Below are 22,979 nucleotides of genomic sequence, written 5' to 3' on the forward strand. Positions count from 1 at the left end.
AAAGCATTTGCACTTGCTTAAAATTAAGCGTGCATGAAGGTTCCTCCCTATTCACCAATGCATTAGGGCATATTTCTCATGCCCCACTAATTGGTCTGTTTCAGAGTAGCAGCCGTGTTAGTCTGTATTCGCAAAAAGAAAAGGAGGACTTGTGGCATCTAAGAGACTAACAAATTTATTTGAGCATAAGCTTTTGTGAGCTACAGCTCACTTCATCGGATGCATGTAGCCCACGAAAGCTTATGCTCAAATAAATTTGTTAGTCACTAAGGTGCCACAAGTCCTCCTTTTCTAACTGGTCTGTTTGATCCATAAGAGATAACACACCCTATGATCCCTTTTGGTGATCAACATGGAGCTTAGAATGGCAGTACAGGAATGAGACAAGAACAGCTGGGAACAAGAAAGGTTGCACTCCTGTGTTTAGTTGCAGACCATGCTCGACAAGGAGCTGTCAAAAGAAAGGGACAGTTTTACAGGTCTGGGTTTACAATATGGCACTAGTGTTTGCCGGAAGGTGCTCAGGACTCGAAGGCAGATAGTGTGAGAAACTGTAGAGGATGCAGAAGAGAATTGCTAGAATGAGCCAACGTCTGGGAAACCTGCCTTACACTGAGAGACTTGAATAGACTGACCTCCTTTTATGTTCTCAAAGAGAAGGCTAAGAGGTGACTTGAACATGGTCTACAAGTACCTCCACATAGGTACAAGACACCAGATCATAAAGGTTTCTTTAGCAACCAAAGATCCACAAGATCCAATGGCCAGCAACCAAAGCTGGAAATTGTCAAAGGGTGCACGTATTTAGCAGTGAGTGTAATTAACCATTAGAAGTTTCCCAAGAGATGTGCGTGGATTCTCCATCACTTGGAGGCTCTCTATAGAGCTAGAGCCGCTCTAGCTCACCCACAAGATATGGGCTGGATTCAGAAATCATTAGATGCCATGCTCTGGGCGATGTTACGCAGGAGCTCAGACTAGATTATTCCCAATGGCCCGTTCTGGTGTTAAACATCTATGAACTTCAGCCATGACCTGCATTTTTAAGAGGGCTGCAGAACTAGCTCCTGGTTAATTTCCTTCGGCTCAGAGCACGTGAGCCGCATCTTGCGGCCCATTCAAGCAGAGGGCAGCCATGGGGCTGATTAGCATTCAGGCTCATGCACATCAGGAATTGAAGCCAAAAGGAGGCTAGCTTTTAAAACCAAACCCTCTCCACTCCAATCCTTTGGGCTAGAATGAATCTTCATAAAGCCAGTCCTGGGATGCCGTATGAGGCATTTCAAACAGGCCTCATGTAACTTTAAGCACCGTTACCAGGAGACTGTAGTTCCTTCTTTAATCCACCTCAGAGGCACAGCATGGGTCAAGCTAAGAATCATGTTAAATGTGTCCATAAAGGACCCTCAAATCCAATTGATTATTTATATTCAAGTAGAGCCAACTGTCCCAGGTGCTCTACAGACATAGACAGACTCTGCCTGGAAGAGCTTACTATTTAAATAGCCAAGGCAAATGAAGGCTGGGAGGGGAAATGGAGGCACAGAGGGAAAGTGATTTGTCCAAGGACACCCAGCAGGTCAGTGGCAGAGCAGGGAGTGGAACCCAGGTCTCCTGACTCACTGGCTGATGGGATGCTCTCTCCACTGGACCATGCTGCTATCCTCTGTCAAACTCTCCCTCGACACCTACACTCGATAACAGTTTGGCATCCGGTGTGCCAAGACTGCTGTTTATATAAATCATCATCATCTCAGGGCCACGCATACCCCCCCTCTATACATGGTCGTCTCTTGCCATGCAAGCTGTCTGGGACAGGAACTGGTTTTGTGATGGGCGTACAGCACCTAGCGCAGGGAGCCCTCCCCCTCCATTTGGGCTTCGAGACATAACTGCTATATAAATAATAAATAGCCACGTGGGTTTCAGAAGAGAGCACATGATGAGCTAGTGGTAGAAACAATGACAGAAATCCAGGAGGCCCAGTGCCCCCGTAAACATGACAATCAGATCAAGAAACATTCAGGGGATAGCCATGTTAGTCTGTATCCACAAAAACAACGAGGAGGCCGGTGGCCTTATTGGGATCCAGGAAGTGGGCGGGCGAAGCTCACCCACTGCTAAAGGATCCCCCCCCAGCCTAAGGGGGAGATCCACAGGACCTGGGAAACCAAGTAATTATGGCACCTTAAAGACTAACAGATTTATTGAAAGCTAATGCCCAAATAAATCTGTTAGTCTTTAAAGTGCCACCGGACTCCTTGTTGTTTTTATCAGGAAACATTGCAAGTGAGCTAGCTAGGACTGTATAACTGTAAGGATTTTCCGAGAGAGCAGTGAAATCCTAAATCCAATTATCTCAATGGGCCAGGCTCAAGATGTCCCATAAAAATATGGCTTCCCCTCCCTCCCCTTCCCACGAGCCCAGCATGCGGTGCTCAGATACGATGGTTGTGAGTGTTGTCAAAGAACCTATCCGGAACAGAATTCTAGCCGGAGCGCTGCAATAAATCCATGGGACAGAAGGGACTCCTGACCCAAATATCACCAGTCACTCCAGGGAGACGGGGGGGGGGGGAGGGGGAGGCAGCCACCCAGGTACAGCAAACAAAACCCGTACTGCTGCTTTGCAGCAGGATCTGGGTCAGCTGAACAGGGGCTCACTGTCTGTATGGAATGAAAACCTTGGTGCTGGGTGGAGGATGTGTCCCTAGAAGCCGCATATTAATGGTGCATCAGGAGCACCAGCCTTTGACCCAGTTGATGCCAGGCATTGTCTCGGTGTGATCAGTCCAAACCAACACCCAGACATTTTAAAATTCTGAGGATGCAGGAGCTGTCCCCGACTGCCCCCCTTTTTGTGCGGCTCCTGGCACGACCATTTAGAAACAGGGCATGCTTCATTCCTCGTTAGAAAGCTGCTGCTCAGCTTATTGTTCTGGAAGGAAATGGAGGGCCTGGTTCTCCTTTGCACTAAGGCCCCTTTTCACCACTGGCAGCATAAAGGAGCCTTAAAGGAAGTGTAATTTACATCTGTGCCCACTTCAGCGGCCCCTGCCAAAGCATTGTAAAGGGGCCTTAGTGTGAACGAGAATCAGGCCCTAAGGCCACCATGGAAGATTTTTAAAAACTGAGGCCAAGATTTTCCAGTGTCTTGTGATTTCGGGAGCCTAGCTTGCCACACACCTTAAAGAAGTTGGGTTGTCAGAAGCTGAACGCTCCGCTTCTTTCTGAAAATCAGGCCCCCTTCCAGATGGGTCACACTCTTTCAGTCGGCCCCACCCTGCTGAATGTCTGTTGATATTACTTCCTTGAAAGCAAATACCTGGGGAAACCGGACTTTTATTACTATTACAGCTGTGCATAGACACCTCAACTGAGAGCAGGGCTCCAGTGTGTCAGACGCTGCCCAGGCCTGGTGAAAAAGAGCCTCTGTCCCGCTCTAACTAGACTACAAAGGCAGCATCATTATCTCCATTTCACAGATGGGGAAACAGAGGCAGAGAGATATGGACGGGTTTATCGAAGGAAAGAGATCCCTGCCAGTCTGTGGCAGACTTGGGAACAGAGCCCACCATGTCAACTCCCAGCTATGTGCTTTAACCACAAATTCAAGTTTGGCTAAAGCTGACAATGGTCGTCCTCCTAAAAGATACGACCGCAGGTCAGCTCTGAACCCTGCGTTCTCAGGGCTTGGAACAAAGGCGGCGACCCGTGGTGGAAAGGCTACATTCCAGATGCACTATGACATATGTAGGCACAGCAAAGAAACTTGAGTGGAGATCCAGTCTCCCAGGGTGGAACTGATCCCCTCTCCCTCTCAGCTATCAAGTCACTAGTCCACAGCAGCCTTAAAATACCGCCAGAGATGGAGTTCTAGCCACCTCCCTGGGAGCACTATGACTATCTTCTCAACCTTTCAGGTTGGCTCTGAATCGAGTGGGAGGTGCCCGGGTGGTAAACACTAGTGACAATTTGACCAAGTGGAAGCGACCCTCCTCCCCTTCCCGATTGCCTTTCATGACGCCCCTAGGATCATGCACTGATTGGAGAAATACTGGTCTAAGATCTCACTGGAGGGCAACTTTCCCTACTATCTGACCTTAGATCCTTTGATTTATTTCAGCCCATTAATCGCCGCTCGAGCTGGTTGAAAACATGTTCCGTCCCCTCCCCCCCCAGCAAGCAAATGAAAAATTTTCATTATACTTCTAAACAACATTTTCATTTCAAACCAATCTATTTGTTTCCTCAACATTTGAAAAGTTTGAGTGACTGAGTTGAGAGTCATTTTTTCCTTTTGCCACTCTGGAACTTTTTCGAAGTTGGGAGAACTTCTGGAGAAGTTAGAGGTGGAAAAAAAGAAGTGACACACACAAACTTGGACATTATTCTTTTTAGTCCACTTGGTGTAAAAAGAAAAAAGGGGGGGGGACCAAAAATTTGAGAATTCTTCCATTTTCAAAAAATTTGAGATGAAAGATTCCATTTGAAATGAAACATTCCCTTAGAAAAATTCAGTTGAAAATATTTAGCCACAAAAAATATGAGTTTGACAAAACCCCATTCTTTGTCAAAAATTTCCAACTAGCTTTGTTCCTAGTGCATTCAGGTGCTTCTTACACTAGACCTGAGCTTTATTGTATGTTGGAGACCACAGCTCCCATCTGGTACAGCTGAAGCGTTCCTTTATTATAGGAGATTGGGACCCCATTGTGCTAGGCACCGGGCAAAGAGACAGCCCCTTGTTTCCCAAAGACCGTACACCATCTAAACAACTGTGTAAGCCCCAGTCAATGGGGATTCCACAATGGCCAAGTTGACCAAGAGTCCCACACTAATACTTACAGAATGAGGTACTCGGCCTTTCAATGCTAGGTTGCTGGTTTGGATCAGTAATGACTCAAAAACTTGTTGCCATCCCTGGTTTTGCTTCGGGGAGGGAGCACAAACTTTTCACGCTGCTGCATCTGTTCTGTGGCTCAAGGACTGGAGTCCCAGGGCTGTGTGTCTGGTAACTTTCACAAGCATCATATTCACCAGCTAATACAAAGACAGCGGACTCAGTAGAAAGAGGGATGCCCACTCAGTCTCACCGGAGAGAGCAAAACGACTCATGACATGCCAGGAGCCAATCTAATGAAAGGCAATTTCCTGGCGAGGCAGAACTTGTGCCACGAACTCCCCTCTGCGTCTCTGAAGTCAGCGTGAAAATGACATTTAAAAGTAGTTGGAGAAATGTCCAATTTAGCTTGGCATGCACAGATCTACAAGAAAGGTGCCGTTCTGCGTGCCAGGGATGGACTCAACGATCATAAACAATAAAGGGGAGAAATAATGAATGGAGCGATCAGGAGGTACAAACATCTTGTACTTTATTAAGCCAGTCAATGTGTTCCAACCACGGTCAGACGCATGCCATGAAATCAGAGGTCAAAAGGCCCTGTGCCCCCTGTGTCCCAAATCCTCTTTGAGTTCATCTTATCAGACAACTGACAAGTGTGTGGCGAGGTTCCGCTAGGACACACATCACCTGGACAGTGTGCCCACTCCTCCCTGGTTAATCACCATTGAACTGTGAATCCACAGGCTAGGTGTCGTTTTTGCTATAAAATGTCTGGAGAGTGAGCGTTAGCCTCCTTTGACTCCAACCCAGCAACCATTCTCTCAACATTGGTTGTAATGTTTGCAGAAGCAGAGGAAGGATTGGGTTACGGGAAAGCCATACCCATGGTCATTTCCCTTCTCATCCCGACAGACCTCTGATTTCATCATCAGCTGGTATCCCACTGTATTCCCCCGCCCCCTTTAAACAGCTCCCTTGCTAGATGACAAGAAGGAAAAGCTGAGTCGTTTCAAACGGCATTCAAACAAATCGTGTGACCAGAGTGGGGGAACAGCCTAAAATAAAGAATTTTTGGCACAGCCTACCCATACAGTACAGTGTCCAACACACACCGAACAGCGTTTTTCACCCATAGCTACACATATAGACGGCTGCTGGCAAAACAAACATGTCACCCGCATGAGAAATCAAGGATGACATTAGCCCCCAGAAACCAACAGTCTCCGTGAATGCAGCTGTCGTGCTGAAGCTTCTGGGAATCCAACTCGGTGGAGGGGGAAAAAAGGAAAAGAAAAACAAAGCCCAGAAACACACAAAACGATTAAATTAAAAACAATGGTTTCAACCCCATAAAGCACTTTTTTTTTTCTTTTTACCAGCATAGCGGGTGTTATGACGCTTGCGTTAACATTTCTTCCCCCAGGGGCTAGTTTGGACATGGTCTAAGAAGGTTTTTGGTAGCTACTGAGATAGCACCATTTGCATTAGCAGAGGAAGAGCTGGCTTTGCAAGGCTTGAATGTTGCACTAGGAAAGCGTGGAAGGTCAGTTTGCAGCTACAGCTCAGGGTGGTGCTATTGAACGCTGTGGGAGACTCCTGTAAGACCCGAGCCACAGCGCTAAGCAGCTACGGGCACTAGTGCTGTGGGCCACAATACATCAGCTCTCAGTCCCCCACTGGCCATTTAGTGATCTAGCCTCGGAGAAATACTTGGCATTAGCAACTTCCATTGCTGATCATTAAAAGTGGCCACCTCTGTTTGAGTTCTAGCCTGGGATTTGAGATTCCTGGACCAAGTCCCCTGCTGGTTTAAGTCAGCACAGCTCCAGTTATGCATTTAATCATGGCTGCATATTTTTGACAGACCTGTGCCAACTTATTAGTTGGGAATTTTGGCCCATTGTGAGTTGTGGGATCCAGCCTTGAAAGCATCCTCCCCTGCACCTCTCCTGAAAAGAATCAAGCAGTGCCTCCAATTAAAGCCCAATGTAAGAAAATGTTTCATAAGAGGGAACAACGTGCCATCTTCCTCGGTGCCTTGATCTATGGCTGTGCTATTCCACAGACTCAGACGCTATTTTTCATCCCTTTTCCAGTTCAGATTAAATCCGGCAAGGGCACAGAAAGTGTGTTGCTTGCATTGAATCACGGTTGCATGGCCACACATTTTTGAAGGATAAAAGCATGCTTGGGGAGCTTCAAGATGCATCTTTGAAAACTGGCCACCCCTGCCTGAAGCTTCCTATCTCAGCAGAAAGAAGGTTGAAGATGTATACGGAGCAAAAGGGGCGATCAACACTCCTCATGACAGAGGATAACCAAGGGGCCTTTCCCATCCTCCTTAATGACCAAAACACTTGCGATATGACCAAAAATACCCTTTAGACAGGCAGTGCATCAAGACAGGGATGTTTTATAAAATACAGACACACACTCCCCCCTTTAAAAAAAAAAATCATGCCTTGATTTCTCTTTCTGGACACACGAAGGGGGATCTCTTTTTAGCTCAGCAATGTTTATTGTTACAAAATAAATTTGAGGTTAAAAAAACACCTTCAAAAAATGAAATTTAAAAATGTCTTGCACAGCCCCACTGCAACTGTCAAAACAGCCCCCCATCAACAGCCTGCTCAAACAGTCACTCCATTTCAAAAGACAAGGAGCTGTGGCATCAAGCTGGACATCTCTTCTGTGCCAAGGCTTCTCCTCTTCCCTAGCATCATCCTCATTTCCTGGTCACATTTGTGCAGTGCTGGGTAGCTGCTCCGCACCCCCATTCTATCCATGATCTCTGCCTCTCAAAGCTTGGCTCTAGGATTCCAGTCCCAATTTTGGGTTGCACTGTTGCCTTGGAAATCATAACTAACTGCAGTGCCAATGGATCTGTTTGCTGGGGCCTGGTTTTCAGTTTCTGCTTCACTTGCACTGCTTTTCCCCCCCCTTAATCTCATCCGTGGCCATTGGAATATGCTACATCTGAACAGCTCCCATCCTGGGCTTTAGACATTAACTGCAGTAGAACTATTCCCATTTCTTTACAAAACCAGAACAGCATGTCTCAGACGGCACCCCCGGAAGGGAGAAAAAAATAAATATTTCCGAGGACTAGAGATGTAATCAGCTGTGACAAAGCTTCATTTAGTGCAGATCTTGCTTCCGCTACAACTCACTCATGGCTGTGGGTTCCAGTTTGCGTCCTACCAAGAGGAGCTGGGCAGAACACCCAAGTCAGAGAGAAGTCTGATCCACCAGACAGAATTCAAGATGACCTAGACATGTGGGTGAGCGGGGAGTGTACTTTAATGCACTGGTCAGCATCATGTCAAAAACAGGGACAGAATTGCAGGGGGTGAATTGGTTTCACCTTCAAAGCTACACCGCTCTGGCTCGTACAACTCAGGTGGGAGGGTTCTGATGGAGACATCATACACAGGGTAGGTCTTTTTTTACTTTTTGCATCTCCATTACATAAAAACATGAGCTAAACAGAAACAGACCTGATAAAAGAAAATAGCTGCACGCGTGTGGGAAAGGATAAATGCCATGCACTAAACTCCACCTGGGGACATGCCACAGCTGAAATCTGTTTGTAAACACAGGAAGCCTTCAGAAGCGGGTGAAAGCCCCCATTCAGCACTTTTGCTTACGCTGTCTTCTTGGCATGGCCTAGTAAAGCACCACAAGTTTCAGGTGAAGACATAAAGAGAAAATCGGTTAGTAACACTGACCCCTTATGCCCTCCTCTGCTTTCCAAAGGAATAAAATCACCTTTAAAGCACACTGGCTTTCCAAGGCCTTTCATCTGAGCAACAAGGCTGCTGGCTGCAAAATGATCTAAGCTGCAAAGTGGATGAATCCTGTGGGATTCATACTGGTCTGAAACCAAAACGGGACATTTTGCAATTCTGGTATGATGCGTTATGCTGGGAAATCTGCAGGTATTGCAAATGGTTATGTTTTCAAATGGTCCATTCATAGTACACTATTAATAACCAGTTATAGCAGCTTCTTGTCAGGCCAAATTAAAAAGAGCTGGACAGAGACCAGTGGGTTAAACTCATTACTTGCATAGTTGCTGCTGGTTCAAGTGGATGGGGACATCTGGTCTGAAAATACAGGGACACAGATCAACAGAGATGGAACTTCTACCCGGTGCTTCGTGATCTTTATAGCAATGTGCTTTTCATTTATAGGTATCAGTGTTACCAGAAGTCAGATGGAGGATCCGTAGAGAGGGTGCAGGAGAGAGGTTTGTAAATTTACCTCGCAGGAAACAAAGGGAGCTGATTCCAGCATCTGCACAGCTATTGCCTTCCCTTCCTTTATGGATGCTGTTGTACTGACTGAAAGGCACAGAACAGTCCATGAGCCAGCTCCTGATGACACTGACTTGCAGTGACCACTGCATTTCCCCCTCCTGCTCCTAGGGACTACATAAGCTCTGCAAACCCCTCGTTTTACACAGAAGAAGCTGAGTCCGAGAGCAACTGAAGAGACCGTTGATAAGCTTAAGAAAATCCTCTGTATCCCCTCCTCCCCCAACATCCCACTGCAAAATAACGAAGAGGAATTAGGGACCGTTTGGAGAGGTTTTCAGGTCCGATTTGTCTCTTGAGTCTCAGCAGGCTCGAGCCAAATCAACAACCCTTGCCACTGTCTAAGCATCCAATGCAGCTCCATTACGACTACCAGCAACTAGCCTGGATTGCATTCAACCTGTACCCTCCCCTGCACAGAGACCTAATGCTGGGGGCGGGGGTCATTTAGGAGGAGGAATGAATCCTTTCCTCCGATTCTCTCAAACAGCCCAAGCTAGACCTATCATGGCTCACAAAAAACGCAACAAGTACAAAAGCAAGGAATGCACACCAAACTCCTAGCGGGATAGGGAAGGTTTCCGTCTGGTGCTTTTCTCTACAGGCAATAATCACTTTGCACTCCCCCCAGTATGGAAAGGGCCGGAGAGGAATAAATATATTTGTTCCTAAAACTTTTTTTTTGCTTTTCTGTTTAAAAATAGCATCATCATTTCCTTGTTCTCTTTAATTCTTTAACATTTGAAGAGGATGCAGAACCCCAAAGGAACTCCACTTTTTTAAATATGTATATATATATATGTGTGTGTGTGTGTGTATATATATATATATGTATACACACACATACATACATACATACACACACACACACATATGCTAAGAATTAAAAGAAAGAAGATGGAAAAATTAATTAAAAAGGTGTTCATTTTCCTATCACCAGATTCCCAACAAAGAGCACTCTTTGGAACTTTGTCCCCAGCCCCGGAGGCTAGCCCCTTCTGTGTTCCATTTCCACTGCCGTGGTTTTGGCTTGTTTAAATAAAGTACATACAGGGAGCTGCCTGACTATTGGGGACGACCAAGCAGGGGGATGAACGACTGCCCGTCTCTCGCCCATCCCTGCCGACCGGGAGAAGGGGAGATCTCTTCTTGGCCTCGCTGAGGTGTCTCTCTTCTCAGAGCAGTTGGCGCTGTTGGAGATGTACAGTCGTCTGTTCGTGGTGTGGGTGTTTTGTGTGCGTGCCGGAACTGGATTTGTTTTTCTCATGGTTGCTGCTGCTGCTTCTTCGTGTCAAGTCTCGCCTGTGTTTTGTTTCCTTCGTTCAGACACCGCGCGTTCTGAGAGGGGGAGAGAAAGGTACACCAACCCGATGCCCTTCTGACCATCAGCCCATCTCCTTCCACTGCTTGTAGAACTCCAGAACATTTTTTATTTCTACACTGGCACTGGCTGCTGCCTGGATAGCAGACTGGAGACAAAAACAAGACAATCACACACAGAGGGAATTTTTTCCTGCATTGCCAAGACAGCAGACTGGATGATACTATCCGTGTAGGCACTTACATGACCACCCATCACCATGGGATGGTATTAGCCTCAACACCCTTGTGTGAGAGAGTGTGTTATCCTTCAGTCCCAGAGTGATTAAATGACTCACTTTAAGTTCCACATGGAACATGTGGCAAAGCCAGGAAATGAACCCAGGTCTCCTGAGCCCCAGTCCAGTGCCTTCACCACAAGATCAACCTCCCTCCTCAGTTTAAAAGCTCTTTCCTTTCCCTACTGCCAATGGAAGGAGAATTTTTATTTTATTAGGTAGTTCAGAGTTAGATTTTTATTTTTCCTTGACTCTGTGTGTGGGGCAGGGGAAGACATCAGTAAAATATCATGGAACGTTGGCATGGGAAAAGCCCACTGGTCTCCCAAAGTAATCTATCGTCCAACCACCACAATAGAGTCTCCAGAACTTTGTCCACCAAATTTAAATCTCCTAAGGAACGGGGCTTTTTGACTGAGGCTGACTGAGCTCAAAGTTGGGAAACATTTCCTGACAGCCTTCTCAAATTCTCTGTCATTTTTTTCTCTAATTACATGAAATTCCGCCCCTTTGGCCCACCCTGAACAATTCCTGTACACAACATGGAACTATGTTTTTAGAAGTTTTGCTGTTTTCCATCCTCAAGAGCACAAGATCAGTGACAAGAGAAGAACCTGGAAAAGGGGCACACTTTATTCCTTATATAGGAAGCCACAGCTCTTCCAAAGGGGGCACAGCCTAAACAGAGGCTGAGATTTTCAAAGCAGAGAAGGGGATATAGACATACAATTGCCATTTCAATTGATGGGAGTTGGGCGTCTAGGCAGCTTTGAAAATCTCAGCAAAAGTGCCCATGCAGAACCAAAACCGTCGGATTTGTATTCACCCCAGGGCCCCTTTACGCTGCTCAGACATCATAAAGGGGCTTTAAAATGGTGTAAGTTACAGTTATGCCCATTCCAAAGACCCCTTTGCGCTACCAGTATAGTGTAAAGGCGCCCTACTGCAAACAAAAATAAGGGCCACGATTTATAACCCAGGCTTGTGGAAAAAGAGTGCACTTACTAGCCCAGGCAGAAAATACACTTGCAGAAAGGATGCTGATGATGAAAGGAGTTTTTTCCCTTACCTGGGGTCAGGAAGGATTTTGTCAGTTGTTGTAACCCAGTTACCTTATTCTGAGACACTGACCTGCATGGGTGCAGAGAATTTGCTTGGATCATCCGGCTGAAAGCCAGTTATGATGGTAACCATCCCTGTGGTGTCATCCTCTCCGTTCCCTTGGGACACAGTCAGCTGTTTGCAGCTGTCCAATATTTTATAGAGGTTCCTGTCACATTGATGTAAGAAAAATCAAATCGCTATTTGTGTCTGTGCAAACAGATACTGATTTCACTTATCCACAAAAGCATAAGTTTATACAGCTGCAGGGCAAGCTTCATCCTAGCAGTGCAGTGTCTCTCAACCCCATTATTTGTATTAAAAGTAGCACTGAGAGGCCCTGAGATCATGACCCCACATGCACACCCATAATATGAGAAAGTCGCAGCCCCAACTGTCTTTTAATCTAAATAGACAAGACAGACAAAGGGCAGGAGGGAAACTGAGGAAGAGATAAAGGAAGTGACTTGCCCAGCAGTCTAGTGGCACAGATGAGAATAGAACCCGGAGTCCTGAGTCCCAGTGGGACTAGTTGCATGAGTATGGGTTGCCAGATTTGATCCTCCTCCAGTAGATAAGACACTGGACCTCACAGCCCCTTTGTTTTGCAGGTTTAAAACAATCTGAAGAATAGGATCAAATCTAGCAACCCAAATTTATGTAACTAGTCCCAAAGGTGGCACCTCATCCCAAAACCCACCTGGCACGCATGTAATGAGAAAGTAAGAACTCCAAAGGTTGTGCTAAGCTGTAACCTTACCAGGCATCTAAATCCTGTCTCTTCAGTTTATGCCTCTCAAAGTTTTTCCCAACATCTTTCTGGCAACGAATGTACCTGAGGAAAGAGCAGATTTGCTGAGTCCACATGGAGGTTACTAAAAGGGAAAATGTCAATATTTTAAAGCAAAGGAAGTTGTATGATTCTAAGCATGTTGGTTTCCTTGATACTGCTGGATGTTTACCAAAAGCAGGTGCTGCCCTTTCACCCAGCTTGCATAGGTCCCATTTGAAGTTCCTCATGGCTTTCTCTAGTCTCAACTAACCTAAATAATTTGATGTTCCTTCAAATGTAGATACCTCACTGTTTGCACATCACCAGATCAGTGGCATGTAAAGTGCCATCAGCCCTAACACAGATTTCTGGGTCATGACACCATTAACCTTCTGACATTTTACAAGCTGACCATTTATTCCTAATCTTTGTTTTCTGTTTCTCAGCCAATTTCTAATCCATAACAGTACTTTGCCTCTCACCTCATGACTCCTTAGTAGCCTCTTGTGAGAAACTTTGTCAAAGACTTTCTAAAGATCAAATAGATTAGAACACGCAGTTTTCCTTTATCCAATGTGTTGACTCAGTGCACGCGAGTAGACCAGAGAGGAACAATTTCCAGCATCACCCCAGTGGCCTTTTTCTAAAGATAGGACCAGACAGTGGCAAATATCGGACCGCTGACATAAAACCTGATTTTAAGGAAAGTTTGCATATTCTGTTAGCCACTCAGCCGCTTCGTTCTTAAGGGGATTTGATTACATTCTATATGCTTGAAATTCTGTTGGAAAAACCATTCCCCAATTCCTGTCCTAAAATGCTGTGCATCAATAAGCAGCTGCAACTTCCCACACCAGAAGTGGCTGCATTTCATTACTAAGTAACGTGGTCCCTACAGGTACACAGAGATGGTCAGACAGTCGTGTGTTTTGGGATCCATCCATGAACCACATTAAATCATTGTGCTGCCAGTGCCCTCTTCGTACTGCCCTGGTATACGTTTAACTGTGCCCATTTCCCATTCTGTTCTTATTCTGTGTTCTATCTGAACAAAACACCATTTATTTGAAGGACTTTTTCTACATAAGAAACAGATACATTTATTTTAAAACCAAAGGGAAAGGGTATTTACCTGTTTCCCTTTTTAAATTCTGCCTCTAAATATCGGATGCTGTCGCGAGCGCCTGCATTCTCCTTTTTCAGGAAGTCTAAACCATCAATCACTAATAAAAAACAGAAGTGAGAAAGTTAGTTTGCTCGTGCCTTTTGCAGGTTAATCCTACATGTGGCATGAACTCTAGGAGCTGTGGAATTGCCTCTGGCAGGTGGCAATAACTTTATGCTGCTGCTAAATACAAACTAATCAGCTGCTGACCTGGACCTTTCTCCAGTTATTAGCTGATGAACCATGTTAGACTCCAGCCTGAGCTACAAATAAAATGGCCAAAGAAGGACCTATGCAATGATTTTCAGCTGCTACTCCTGAGGCAAGGAGCCTTTTTCAGTAAAACATAAATCTAATTAGTGCTGGGAGTAAGCACTGAACTCACAGCCCTTGGGAATAGGATCCTCTAGCCACAAAACAGGGCAGGTCAGGCTCCTCTATAATGTCCCAACATTGCTCTAACTCTGACCTGAAGAGCTCACCTTCCTAGGGGTAAACAGGAAGATCAACTTCCATGAAACATTAAGTCCTTGATCTCTGCTGAGAATGCAAACAAGGGTGCCAATGAATACCAGCTGTGGCCAGTGGTTTGAGATGTGGACATTTATTTATAAAGTGTCGTGAATATACATGGGGAACTATGCAAAACAGAGAGAGAGTCCCTGCCCCAAAGACCTTGCAATCTATAGGAAAACCAACATGGGATAGAAGTTCTGGTGCAGGAAACCAATACAAGGAGGATTTATGGAAGAAACAGGATTTAAGGAGTGGGGTCTGAAGAAGGAAAGGGGGGTGTATGGCAGACAAGAACAGGTTGTTCTAAGTTCACAGGGTATTACAAAGTGATGCACAAAGTTGGGGGGGAATATGTAGTATTTATAGCTATTTTCATCCTCAAAGCCCTTCACAAACATTAAGGAAATGGGAACTTGCCCACCACCTCATTTCACACAAATCACAAAAACAGCCACCACAAATCAGGCAAGGCACATAGCAATGTGGGCTGAACCCGAGGTAATTTGGTTGTCATAAGACTGAATAGATTCCCCCAGCACACCAGCTAAGCCAACCATTCTCCAAAGCTCTGCAACACAGGGGCTGTCTTTGCCTCAGCTTTCTAAAAGTCACTAACCTCCTTGCACATTTATACAAGAACACTGGACAAGTTTTGCAGGGGAAATCCAGACACCAGTGTTCCCTCTGACCTACTGGAGGTTGCCGAGCTACTCATGAACCATGGGCCCGATTTCCAACAGAGCTCAGCACCTGACACCCACCTCCTGTTCTCAGCCGGGGGACAGAGAGGATTCTCCATTGTTCTCAAAGGGAGCGTGACTCTCTTGAAAGCCTTTGGGCTTGAACCCCTTCAAAACCACACATGCAAACAGGAGCCTAATTGTACCTGTTCGAGGGATGATGATGATGAACCTGCCGCTGGTAGCTAACTGCCGGATGATGTTGAGGTGCTGGCAGAGAGCTTGGGTGTCTGGGACAAGATAAGGAGACATGGCAGACTGAGCTTTGGGCTGTTGGAGACTCCCCTCCAGCTGAGAAACCTCCAGCTGAAACAGGATAGCAGCAATACCAGATTAGGAATTCATGCAGAAACAGAAAGAGTGATGGTCCTCCTGTCATGTGCAGCCCAGCCCCTCCACTTCCCCAATCGCATGGCATGAGCCTGCCTGATCCTGACAAATGTGTTCCCTGGGCCAGCGGATGGTGAAAACTCTCCCAAGGAGAGGTATAAATTCCCTCTCAGCCTCAAATCAGGCCGTAAATTCGACTTTCTGCATCTGAGCAAGAATCACCTTGGTTAAGGGTTCCTGCCTGTACTGAGTCATCCTTGGTGCCTGAGTAGACTGACCGTTTTTATCTGTCACTCCATTAATGTGGCATCTACACAAACTCCACATACCTCTGAATATTTCCATGAGCCAGACCTTTTATTCCTTTCTTGACAAAAATAAGCTGTTCAAAGAGTCTCCCTATCTTTACAGAGAGCATATATAACATGTACAGCACACATCTGGTATATACCTTTATGGAGTTCTCCAAATCTGTACTCACAGGGGCACCTAATGGTGATGATACTACCTTGTGTTTGTACAGTGCCTTGCATCTCAATATCCCAAACGACTGACTAACGTCTTACCAAAGGCCCTTGAAATGCATATACCTGTTTCCAGAGGGGTAAACTGTGACAGAATGGGAGATCTTTGCTAAGGTCACAGAGCAATTGAGGAGCTGGGCTGGAAATAGGACCCAGGAGTCCTGATTGTTAGTACCCCTGCTCTAACCACGCCTCAAATCAGACAGTACTGTTTTAAGAGGCAGATCTCTACAGTTTTTATTACACTAGGTCAAAACAGAGGGGCTGACCTGTTTGGGGTTTTTTAAGAATGAGATGTGAACAATTATGACCAGAAAATGATTTTTCCATAAGTGTACCAAATAGAAGATTGGCAGGCCAGGTTCATTCATGCGCTTGGACATTTAACTCTAAGTTAACAGACCTGGTGGTTTAGTTGAGAGCTGGGATCTCATACCTGCAGTCGGAGCTGAGCCATGTCTCTCATTAACCTGTTCCGACGAGCTTCCTCCGCAGCCTAGTTTTAAAAATAGAGTTAAAAATAAAATTAGCAGGAAGAGTGTGGGCTAGTGATTAGCATGTACTTCCAGAAAGGTACTGAGAAAAGGGGAACAAATCGCTCAAGGGACTGGTAAAGGGAGAGAAACTGTTTGCCTCCAGGTCACCAGCTTGAATCCAACCCAAGCCAACCAGGACAGTTGTTACCATCTGAGGGTGGCTTGTATGAAATGAGCGGGTACAAAAGTCCCCATCATGATTGGCCCACCTTGTCAGCTGTCTCAGCCGATGGGAGAGGAAGAATGGATTACCTCCCCCTCTGGGGAGGGCAGAGGCAAATTTTGGTGGGGCAGCATGGAAAAAAAGCTTGGTTCTGCCAATTCTTAAACTGTGTCTGCTCTGTACAACAAACTTTGGTCCTCCAGAGCTGCAAATCTGGGATGGAGTTTTTCCCATGCACAAAGACTACACAATAATGATTTGCCAGGGGGTGGGGCAGCTCTCTAGAGCCAATTCCCTGCATTACACTGGGGGACAATGCTTGTGGCACATTCATTAGCACGCCAGATTATCTATGACTTTTCATTCACAACTTGGTGGGGCGGATTATCCTCTTACGAAACAGCAAGACTGAACAGGAACAGACTTTTGTCCCTAGATGCACTTTGCTCCTGGCAAGCAGCTTTCCCAAGAGGAATGTGGCCAACCTCTTCTCTCACTAGGCACTGAAAGTGTGTCAATTATGAGCCATTACCGAGCTTGTTCAGGAACACACGGCCAGGCAGAGGAGCCAATGGCAACATTAGTCTGGGATGCCAGCATGTCACAGACCAGAGCATCAGCCCCTCTGAGGGTACGTCTACAATGCCTGCAGCGCTGTGAGGTGGGCAGCGTAGTCATGCTTTATCGCTGGGGAGAGCTCTTCCGGCAATAAAAAAATAACCACCCTGAATGAGCGGTGGTAGCTTGATCGGCATTCCTGGTGATAAAGCGCTTTTCAGTGTTAAAATTTTTGCTGCTCAGGGGGGTGTTTTTTCATGCTCCTGAACGACTAAAGCGTCAGTGCTGAAAGTGGCCGTGTAGACACAGCCTAAGACTCTTCCAACTCACCATGCGGAACTGGGCCTGGGCCTGATGCAGCAAGTTGTCCTGCTCAGACTGAGCGATGCTAATGAAGATCCCGACCTCCGAATTAAACTGCAGGATGCTGCCTTGCAAGTGGGTGATGAAGTGGCCAAAGCTGCGGATGCAGCAAATACGGATCACGGACTGCAAGGAAGGAGATGGTTTGACATGAGATGTACCACACCCCCCTGGCAGCAGCCTGCGCTAGCTGAGAAGCTGGAACCTAAACTTTTAGAAAAAGGTGGAAATGACTAAACACACACACACACACACACAGTGAAAAATTCTGTGAATGTTCCTGAAGATGCAGGACATGATAATTCTTTGGAGAAAATAAATGGGGTCGGGGTGCAGGAAAGTCAGCCAGAGTGCTTTGAAATATTTGCAGTCAGGGTTTTCAAACAGAGAACAATGACATCTGGCTTTTCAGAGCAATCTGTGCCGGCCAGTTATCCCATCGTTGGAACCTGAGTCGTCATCTCTCTGAAGAGGGGTGACATAACTAACAGGACAGCTAAGCAGGCTTTAGTAAAAGGAGGGACTGTACTCGGCTTTGGATTGTTGTAACTTGCCTCAGAGTTTCTCCACAGAGCACCAAAAGCATGAGGAGACATCCAGGAATTCATCCCCGGGCTTCCTCAGCTGGAATCTTACATTTTTAAAAACGCAGCTCCCAGATCAAAGGCCATAACATTCCCTTAAAAATCAGGTAGCAAAGGTGGACAAATGTTAATGTGCTCTAAGTCATCAGGTAGTTCAGAGATTGCCGTAGCAAAATTAGATGGACCACTACTCTCCTGACTTTCTCCCTAAACGTCTCACCTTCCCCTATGCAGTAATGATGATCTTAGCCCTTTTTACTCTGCAGCTGGGCTGACAATTAAAGCCATTCTGGGCATGAGTATGGCACAATGCCAATTCTTCTGCCACTGCCAGTCATCGTCACTGACACAGGGCTAAAGGAGATAGCCTGCAAACGGTTCAAGACTCGTCCCAACTGATTTATCCAGACAAGGAGGGTGAGGGGTTAAACACAGCAAAGAAACCCATAGGTAGCAGCTCTGCGTTGCTTTGAGGGGAAAGGGAAGTTTCTGGACACTGCCTGGGCGATGGAGCTAGAAGCAATGTGAATCATCCTGAGGTTCACAAAGGTATTTCAGTTCGGGGCACACTCTCTCCCACAATAAAACTAGACTCTCCTCCTGTGTTGCTAGGATAAGGAAAAGTTTCTATCAAGACAAGTTTAGCTGGTAGCAAGAATCCAGGGCTCGCCTATCCTCACCTCCTCCACTGCTGAGAGTATGGGTCTGTCCTGCTCAAAGTTAAACCTCTTGTGTGCATTTTTCAGAGGGGGCAGGTTACGGAGCGCCACGTCTTCTGGAAGCAGCAAGCTGGTGCTCAAGTCTGGAAGTTCACAGCCAATCAGCAAGTCCTTGACCTCGTTACCAAGAGCCAGGCCTAGATTGTTGGGGGGAAATAGAGTAAGATGTGACTGATCATCACTGATGCCAGGACAGCTGAGGTCCGAAGTCTTATGCTGTGCTTTATGTTCTTCAAAGTTCAAGCATTTTGGTCATACGGGAACGTCTATGGCATGCTACCAGTTTCCATTAAGGTTTGAGCCAGTCAATCAAGTACCCTGCTTTAGTACAGTTTGACTCCATCCACACTAGCTAACCAAACCATGGGAGGTAACTAACTTGAATCATGATTCAACACAACAGAGGCTAAGGTAGACATGGCCTTACTCATATTCCATCATCCTTGTAAACCAAGTTGCATTAGTTACTCTCACCTTGCAGGATAATGAGCTATAAGCACCACTGATAACTAGGTTTGAAAAATAAGGAGTTGAATCTGTGCAGGGAGCATTGTTTGTTTGTTTGTTTGGAGGATAATGATACGGGATGGGCTCCAACGGTACCTGGTTCCTTCAGTTCTCCAGCAGAAGGCAGAAGGTTCAGAAGCACGGACAGTCTGTTCCATAGACTCTGGGAGCTCTGGAAGAAGGAAAAAAAAAAGGCTGCAAAATAAATCAAGTCATGCAAATCTTCAAGTCAAGATAGATGCAAATAATTATGAGGATACTTTGCACTTTGATAGCACCTTCCAGAGACTTCAAAGCACTTTGCAAGTAATTAAGCCTCAACATCCTGTGAAGTAGAGATTAGTTTAATTTGATAGACAGGGAAACCAAGGCAGAGAGGCAAGGATGACTTGTTCAAAGACACAACAAGACACTAACAGAGTCAAGAATAGAATCTCTGGCCTATGGATGCCCAGTCTCCTGACCTAGCCAGCAGGCCACCTAACCAGCAGTTGCCTCTACATCCACCCTCTCATTTTTTTGGCGAGTTGTTGAAACAGACAGAAGACTCAATAGCAATCGTGATAGATGATCCCTGTGTCTAGATGTGGGTTTGTCTCATTCTCATGGCTTCTAGGTCAGGGCTATTTAATAACCCTGAATCCCCTGTTCCCCCATCACCAAAACGTATTTGTAGGGTAGAACCTAACAATAACATAGTTATAAAAGTGAGAGGAAGTAATTTGATTATGAATAATACATTTCATCCCAAGAGATCCCAAACTGCTTTACAAACTTAACACACTGATTTGCAAACCATGCACAGAGATCACTACCCCCATCACTGAGTTGCTGTTGAATCTATGGTGCAACATGGGATCTGTTTAACAATACACATTAAAGTCACAATCATTATTTATGCCAGGAAGGGACAAACAATGTATCCACCTGAATCTACAGGGAGGCTTATCACAATATAATCACCCAAGCTGACACTTAAGAGACGCTGTCATTAACAGTGTACATTTAAACAAAACCCCCACACCTGGGCACACATGATGATGAGGTCAGTGTTGGTTCTCAACCAGTCCAGGAACACCTTGACAGTCGGAAGCAGGCCCTCATTGGTTATGATCTCTAGTTTCTCTTGGAGGGATCTCTCGTTCCGACAGGATTTGTTACTGGTGATGCTCTCTTCAGAGTCGGACAAGTCATCTGAAACAACAACGAAAAGAGCAAAGATACCCTGCATTAAATATCAAGTGGAGATCTGGTAAGAAACCATATTGGCATTTGCACAGCGAGTCACCATTGGAGTGGGAAGGGAAAGATGCTTCAACTTTCCCTGCTTCATCCGCACACACCCACAACAGTAGTTTACTGATTGGTGTAACTATCTCTTGGAAGGCAGCAGGCTCATCATGCTGACCAGTATAGTCTCACTGTGTCCTTGTACTCTCCTGTCTGTTCGCTTATCCATCTGTTCTCTCTTCTCTTACACTTAGATTTCTCCTTGGGGCAAGGTCCGCCTTTTGTTCTACATTTGTACAGCCCCTACCACTAGGGGGTCCTGGTCCATCTCTAGATCTCTAGGCACTACAGTAATCAAATAATAAAAGTAATAATAAACTAGTGGCTAGAAGAACAGCTGACACACCTGGGAGCGATTCCCAACTTCCCCATACTTGCTGTGTTATCCTAAGCAAGTTAGTGACCCTCTGACCCTCCCTGCCTATCCTTTCTTCAGTGGGGACAAGAATGCTTCTTTATTCCACCTGCATCAAGTGCCGTGATATCCTTATCCGTTGACTTACCTTATTCTTCTTGTTCCGGTGGAGTACCAAAGTCCACGGGAGAGTGATCGGCGGTTGATTTAGCGGGTTTTCACATTGCTGCACATCGGTCACCCCTCTGCCCTCCCCCCCCAGCCCCTGGAAGTGGGAGACAAGCCCTGAGGCTCTGTCTAGACTAGGATTTAATGGTGTGGCATTAGATCATGTTAGCTAACTTGATCTATCCCTTTCTAAATATCCAGATTTAGCATGCTAGAGTACAACTTGCCTTTTCTTGACTAGAGTTTTAGAAGGTGTTAGTTAGCTCAAGCTAGTTAACATGATCTCACACTGTACCTTTAAATCTTAGTCTAGGCAAAGCCTGAGTCCTTCTCAGAGTTGCACTCCCATGGAAACTAGGTTTGAGCTCGATGCAAAATGCTTCCTTGCTCCCGGATATAAGGGAAGCTGGAAGGAGTGACTAACAAACAAGACCAGACTGGCCCAAGTGGTTTATCTGAAATACAGACAATGCACTTGTATTATATCATCTCTTTTTCTATCTGTTCTCTCCCAGAACATTACTTTGTTTGAATAATACATGTCACTGAATAGCTTTAAGAAATCTGCAGTGCCATCTACTGTGCATCAAAAGTTAGAATCTGGCCCTACAAACCTAAAGACTGATGTGATATTATGGTTGACAGTGTATAGAAATTGCCCCTAATGCCACATCTCTGCTCTTTGCATGTCACTCAGTCAAATCTGCTGACTTTTACTGACACAAACAAGTTTTCACTTCTGTGAACTCTGCAGAGCTCACCAAGCCAGTACAGCTAGGGGAGAGTCACCTGGATTCTATTTGCCTCATTCACCATTAACTTAATTGCCAGTTAAGTTCCAATCACAACATTTTTATGATTTAATAAGCAGTAAAACAGCCAAAATTTCAAATTCAGCTAGACTCTGCAGCACTAGCAATTGAACAGACCTTTAGCTTTGTGAGTGGAATGAATTTCATCAGGAAGCATTGACAAAAACACAGAACCCAAAACTAATTTTACAGATATGCTGGTGACTTTATATTGGCATTTAAACATTAATGGCCCATTTCTCCATTACCCTACACCTTGTGCAGGCATTTACACTAATGCTCTATGAAACACTTGCAAATCAGAACAGTAGCATTTTGTACATACTTTGCAATGGTATAAATGACTGTACAATGCAGGGCAACAGAGAAGAATGGTGCTAAGTCTGCTTTTCATACTACCACAGAAGTCAGAGATGAGAAAGACCTAGTCATAGAATCAGAGAATATTAGGGTTGGAAGGGACCTCAGGAGGTCATCTAGTCCAACCCCCTGCTCAAAGCAGGGCCAAACCCCAACTAAATCATCCAAATTTTTTTCCTTTTTGCCTCAGATCCCTAAATGGCCCCCTCAAGGATTGAACTCAAAACCCTGGGTTTAGCAGGCCAATGCTCAAACCACTGAGCTATCCCTCCCCCTAAAAGATTTAAAAAAATAAAATTAAAAATATATATAGCACCTCCTTGGAGCTGCAGACTCTCCCGCGTGGTGCCGTGAGGGTCCTTCTCCCAGCCGTGTGTGTCCCCAAGGTGCCCCAGTGCAGCTTGGAAAGCACCAGCCTCTCTGGACACCAGCTCCGAACGTAAGGTGGAGCCAGAGTCTCCGAGTGGGTTTGATTTTGAGGAGTGGTCCAGACGCTATGGTGCTGAGGGCTGTAGAAATGCCCCCATCCCTCCAGCAGCCTTCTCTGGAGTAGCCCCGGCACCTCCTATCTATCAGAACTGTTCCCTTTGAACAGGTTATAACAGCATTTCCCAAAGTTTTTAAAGTTGATCCCCCTTTTAAGAAAATGAAACTGA

At 45.6% G+C, this 22,979-nt stretch overlaps 1 protein-coding gene across 4 annotated transcripts in view; it reads right to left on the bottom strand.

Moving 5' to 3' along the window:
* Positions 1-5,353: 5,353 nt before the first annotated feature.
* The window catches only part of SMG5 (SMG5 nonsense mediated mRNA decay factor), a 45,724-nt gene continuing 28,098 nt past the window's right edge, over positions 5,354-22,979 (bottom strand). For 3 of the 4 annotated variants that reach the window (XM_073323371.1, XM_073323373.1, XM_073323372.1), the window contains 10 exons: positions 20,363-20,532; positions 19,435-19,510; positions 18,793-18,968; positions 17,496-17,654; positions 16,345-16,404; positions 15,201-15,360; positions 13,766-13,856; positions 12,622-12,696; positions 11,892-12,030; positions 5,354-10,631 (listed from right to left, as the gene is read on the bottom strand). In XM_073323371.1, coding sequence (XP_073179472.1) covers positions 10,548-10,631; positions 11,892-12,030; positions 12,622-12,696; positions 13,766-13,856; positions 15,201-15,360; positions 16,345-16,404; positions 17,496-17,654; positions 18,793-18,968; positions 19,435-19,510; positions 20,363-20,532 — 1,190 coding nt within the window. In that variant the 3' untranslated portion in view covers positions 5,354-10,547. Of the gene's footprint in view, positions 10,632-11,891; positions 12,031-12,621; positions 12,697-13,765; positions 13,857-15,200; positions 15,361-16,344; positions 16,405-17,495; positions 17,655-18,792; positions 18,969-19,434; positions 19,511-20,362; positions 20,533-22,979 lie in introns of those variants that run through there. The other variant, XM_073323374.1, reaches the window with a different exon arrangement.

Source organism: Lepidochelys kempii, chromosome 24, assembly GCF_965140265.1.
Source record: "Lepidochelys kempii isolate rLepKem1 chromosome 24, rLepKem1.hap2, whole genome shotgun sequence".
NCBI classification, from domain to species: Eukaryota; Metazoa; Chordata; order Testudines; family Cheloniidae; genus Lepidochelys; species Lepidochelys kempii.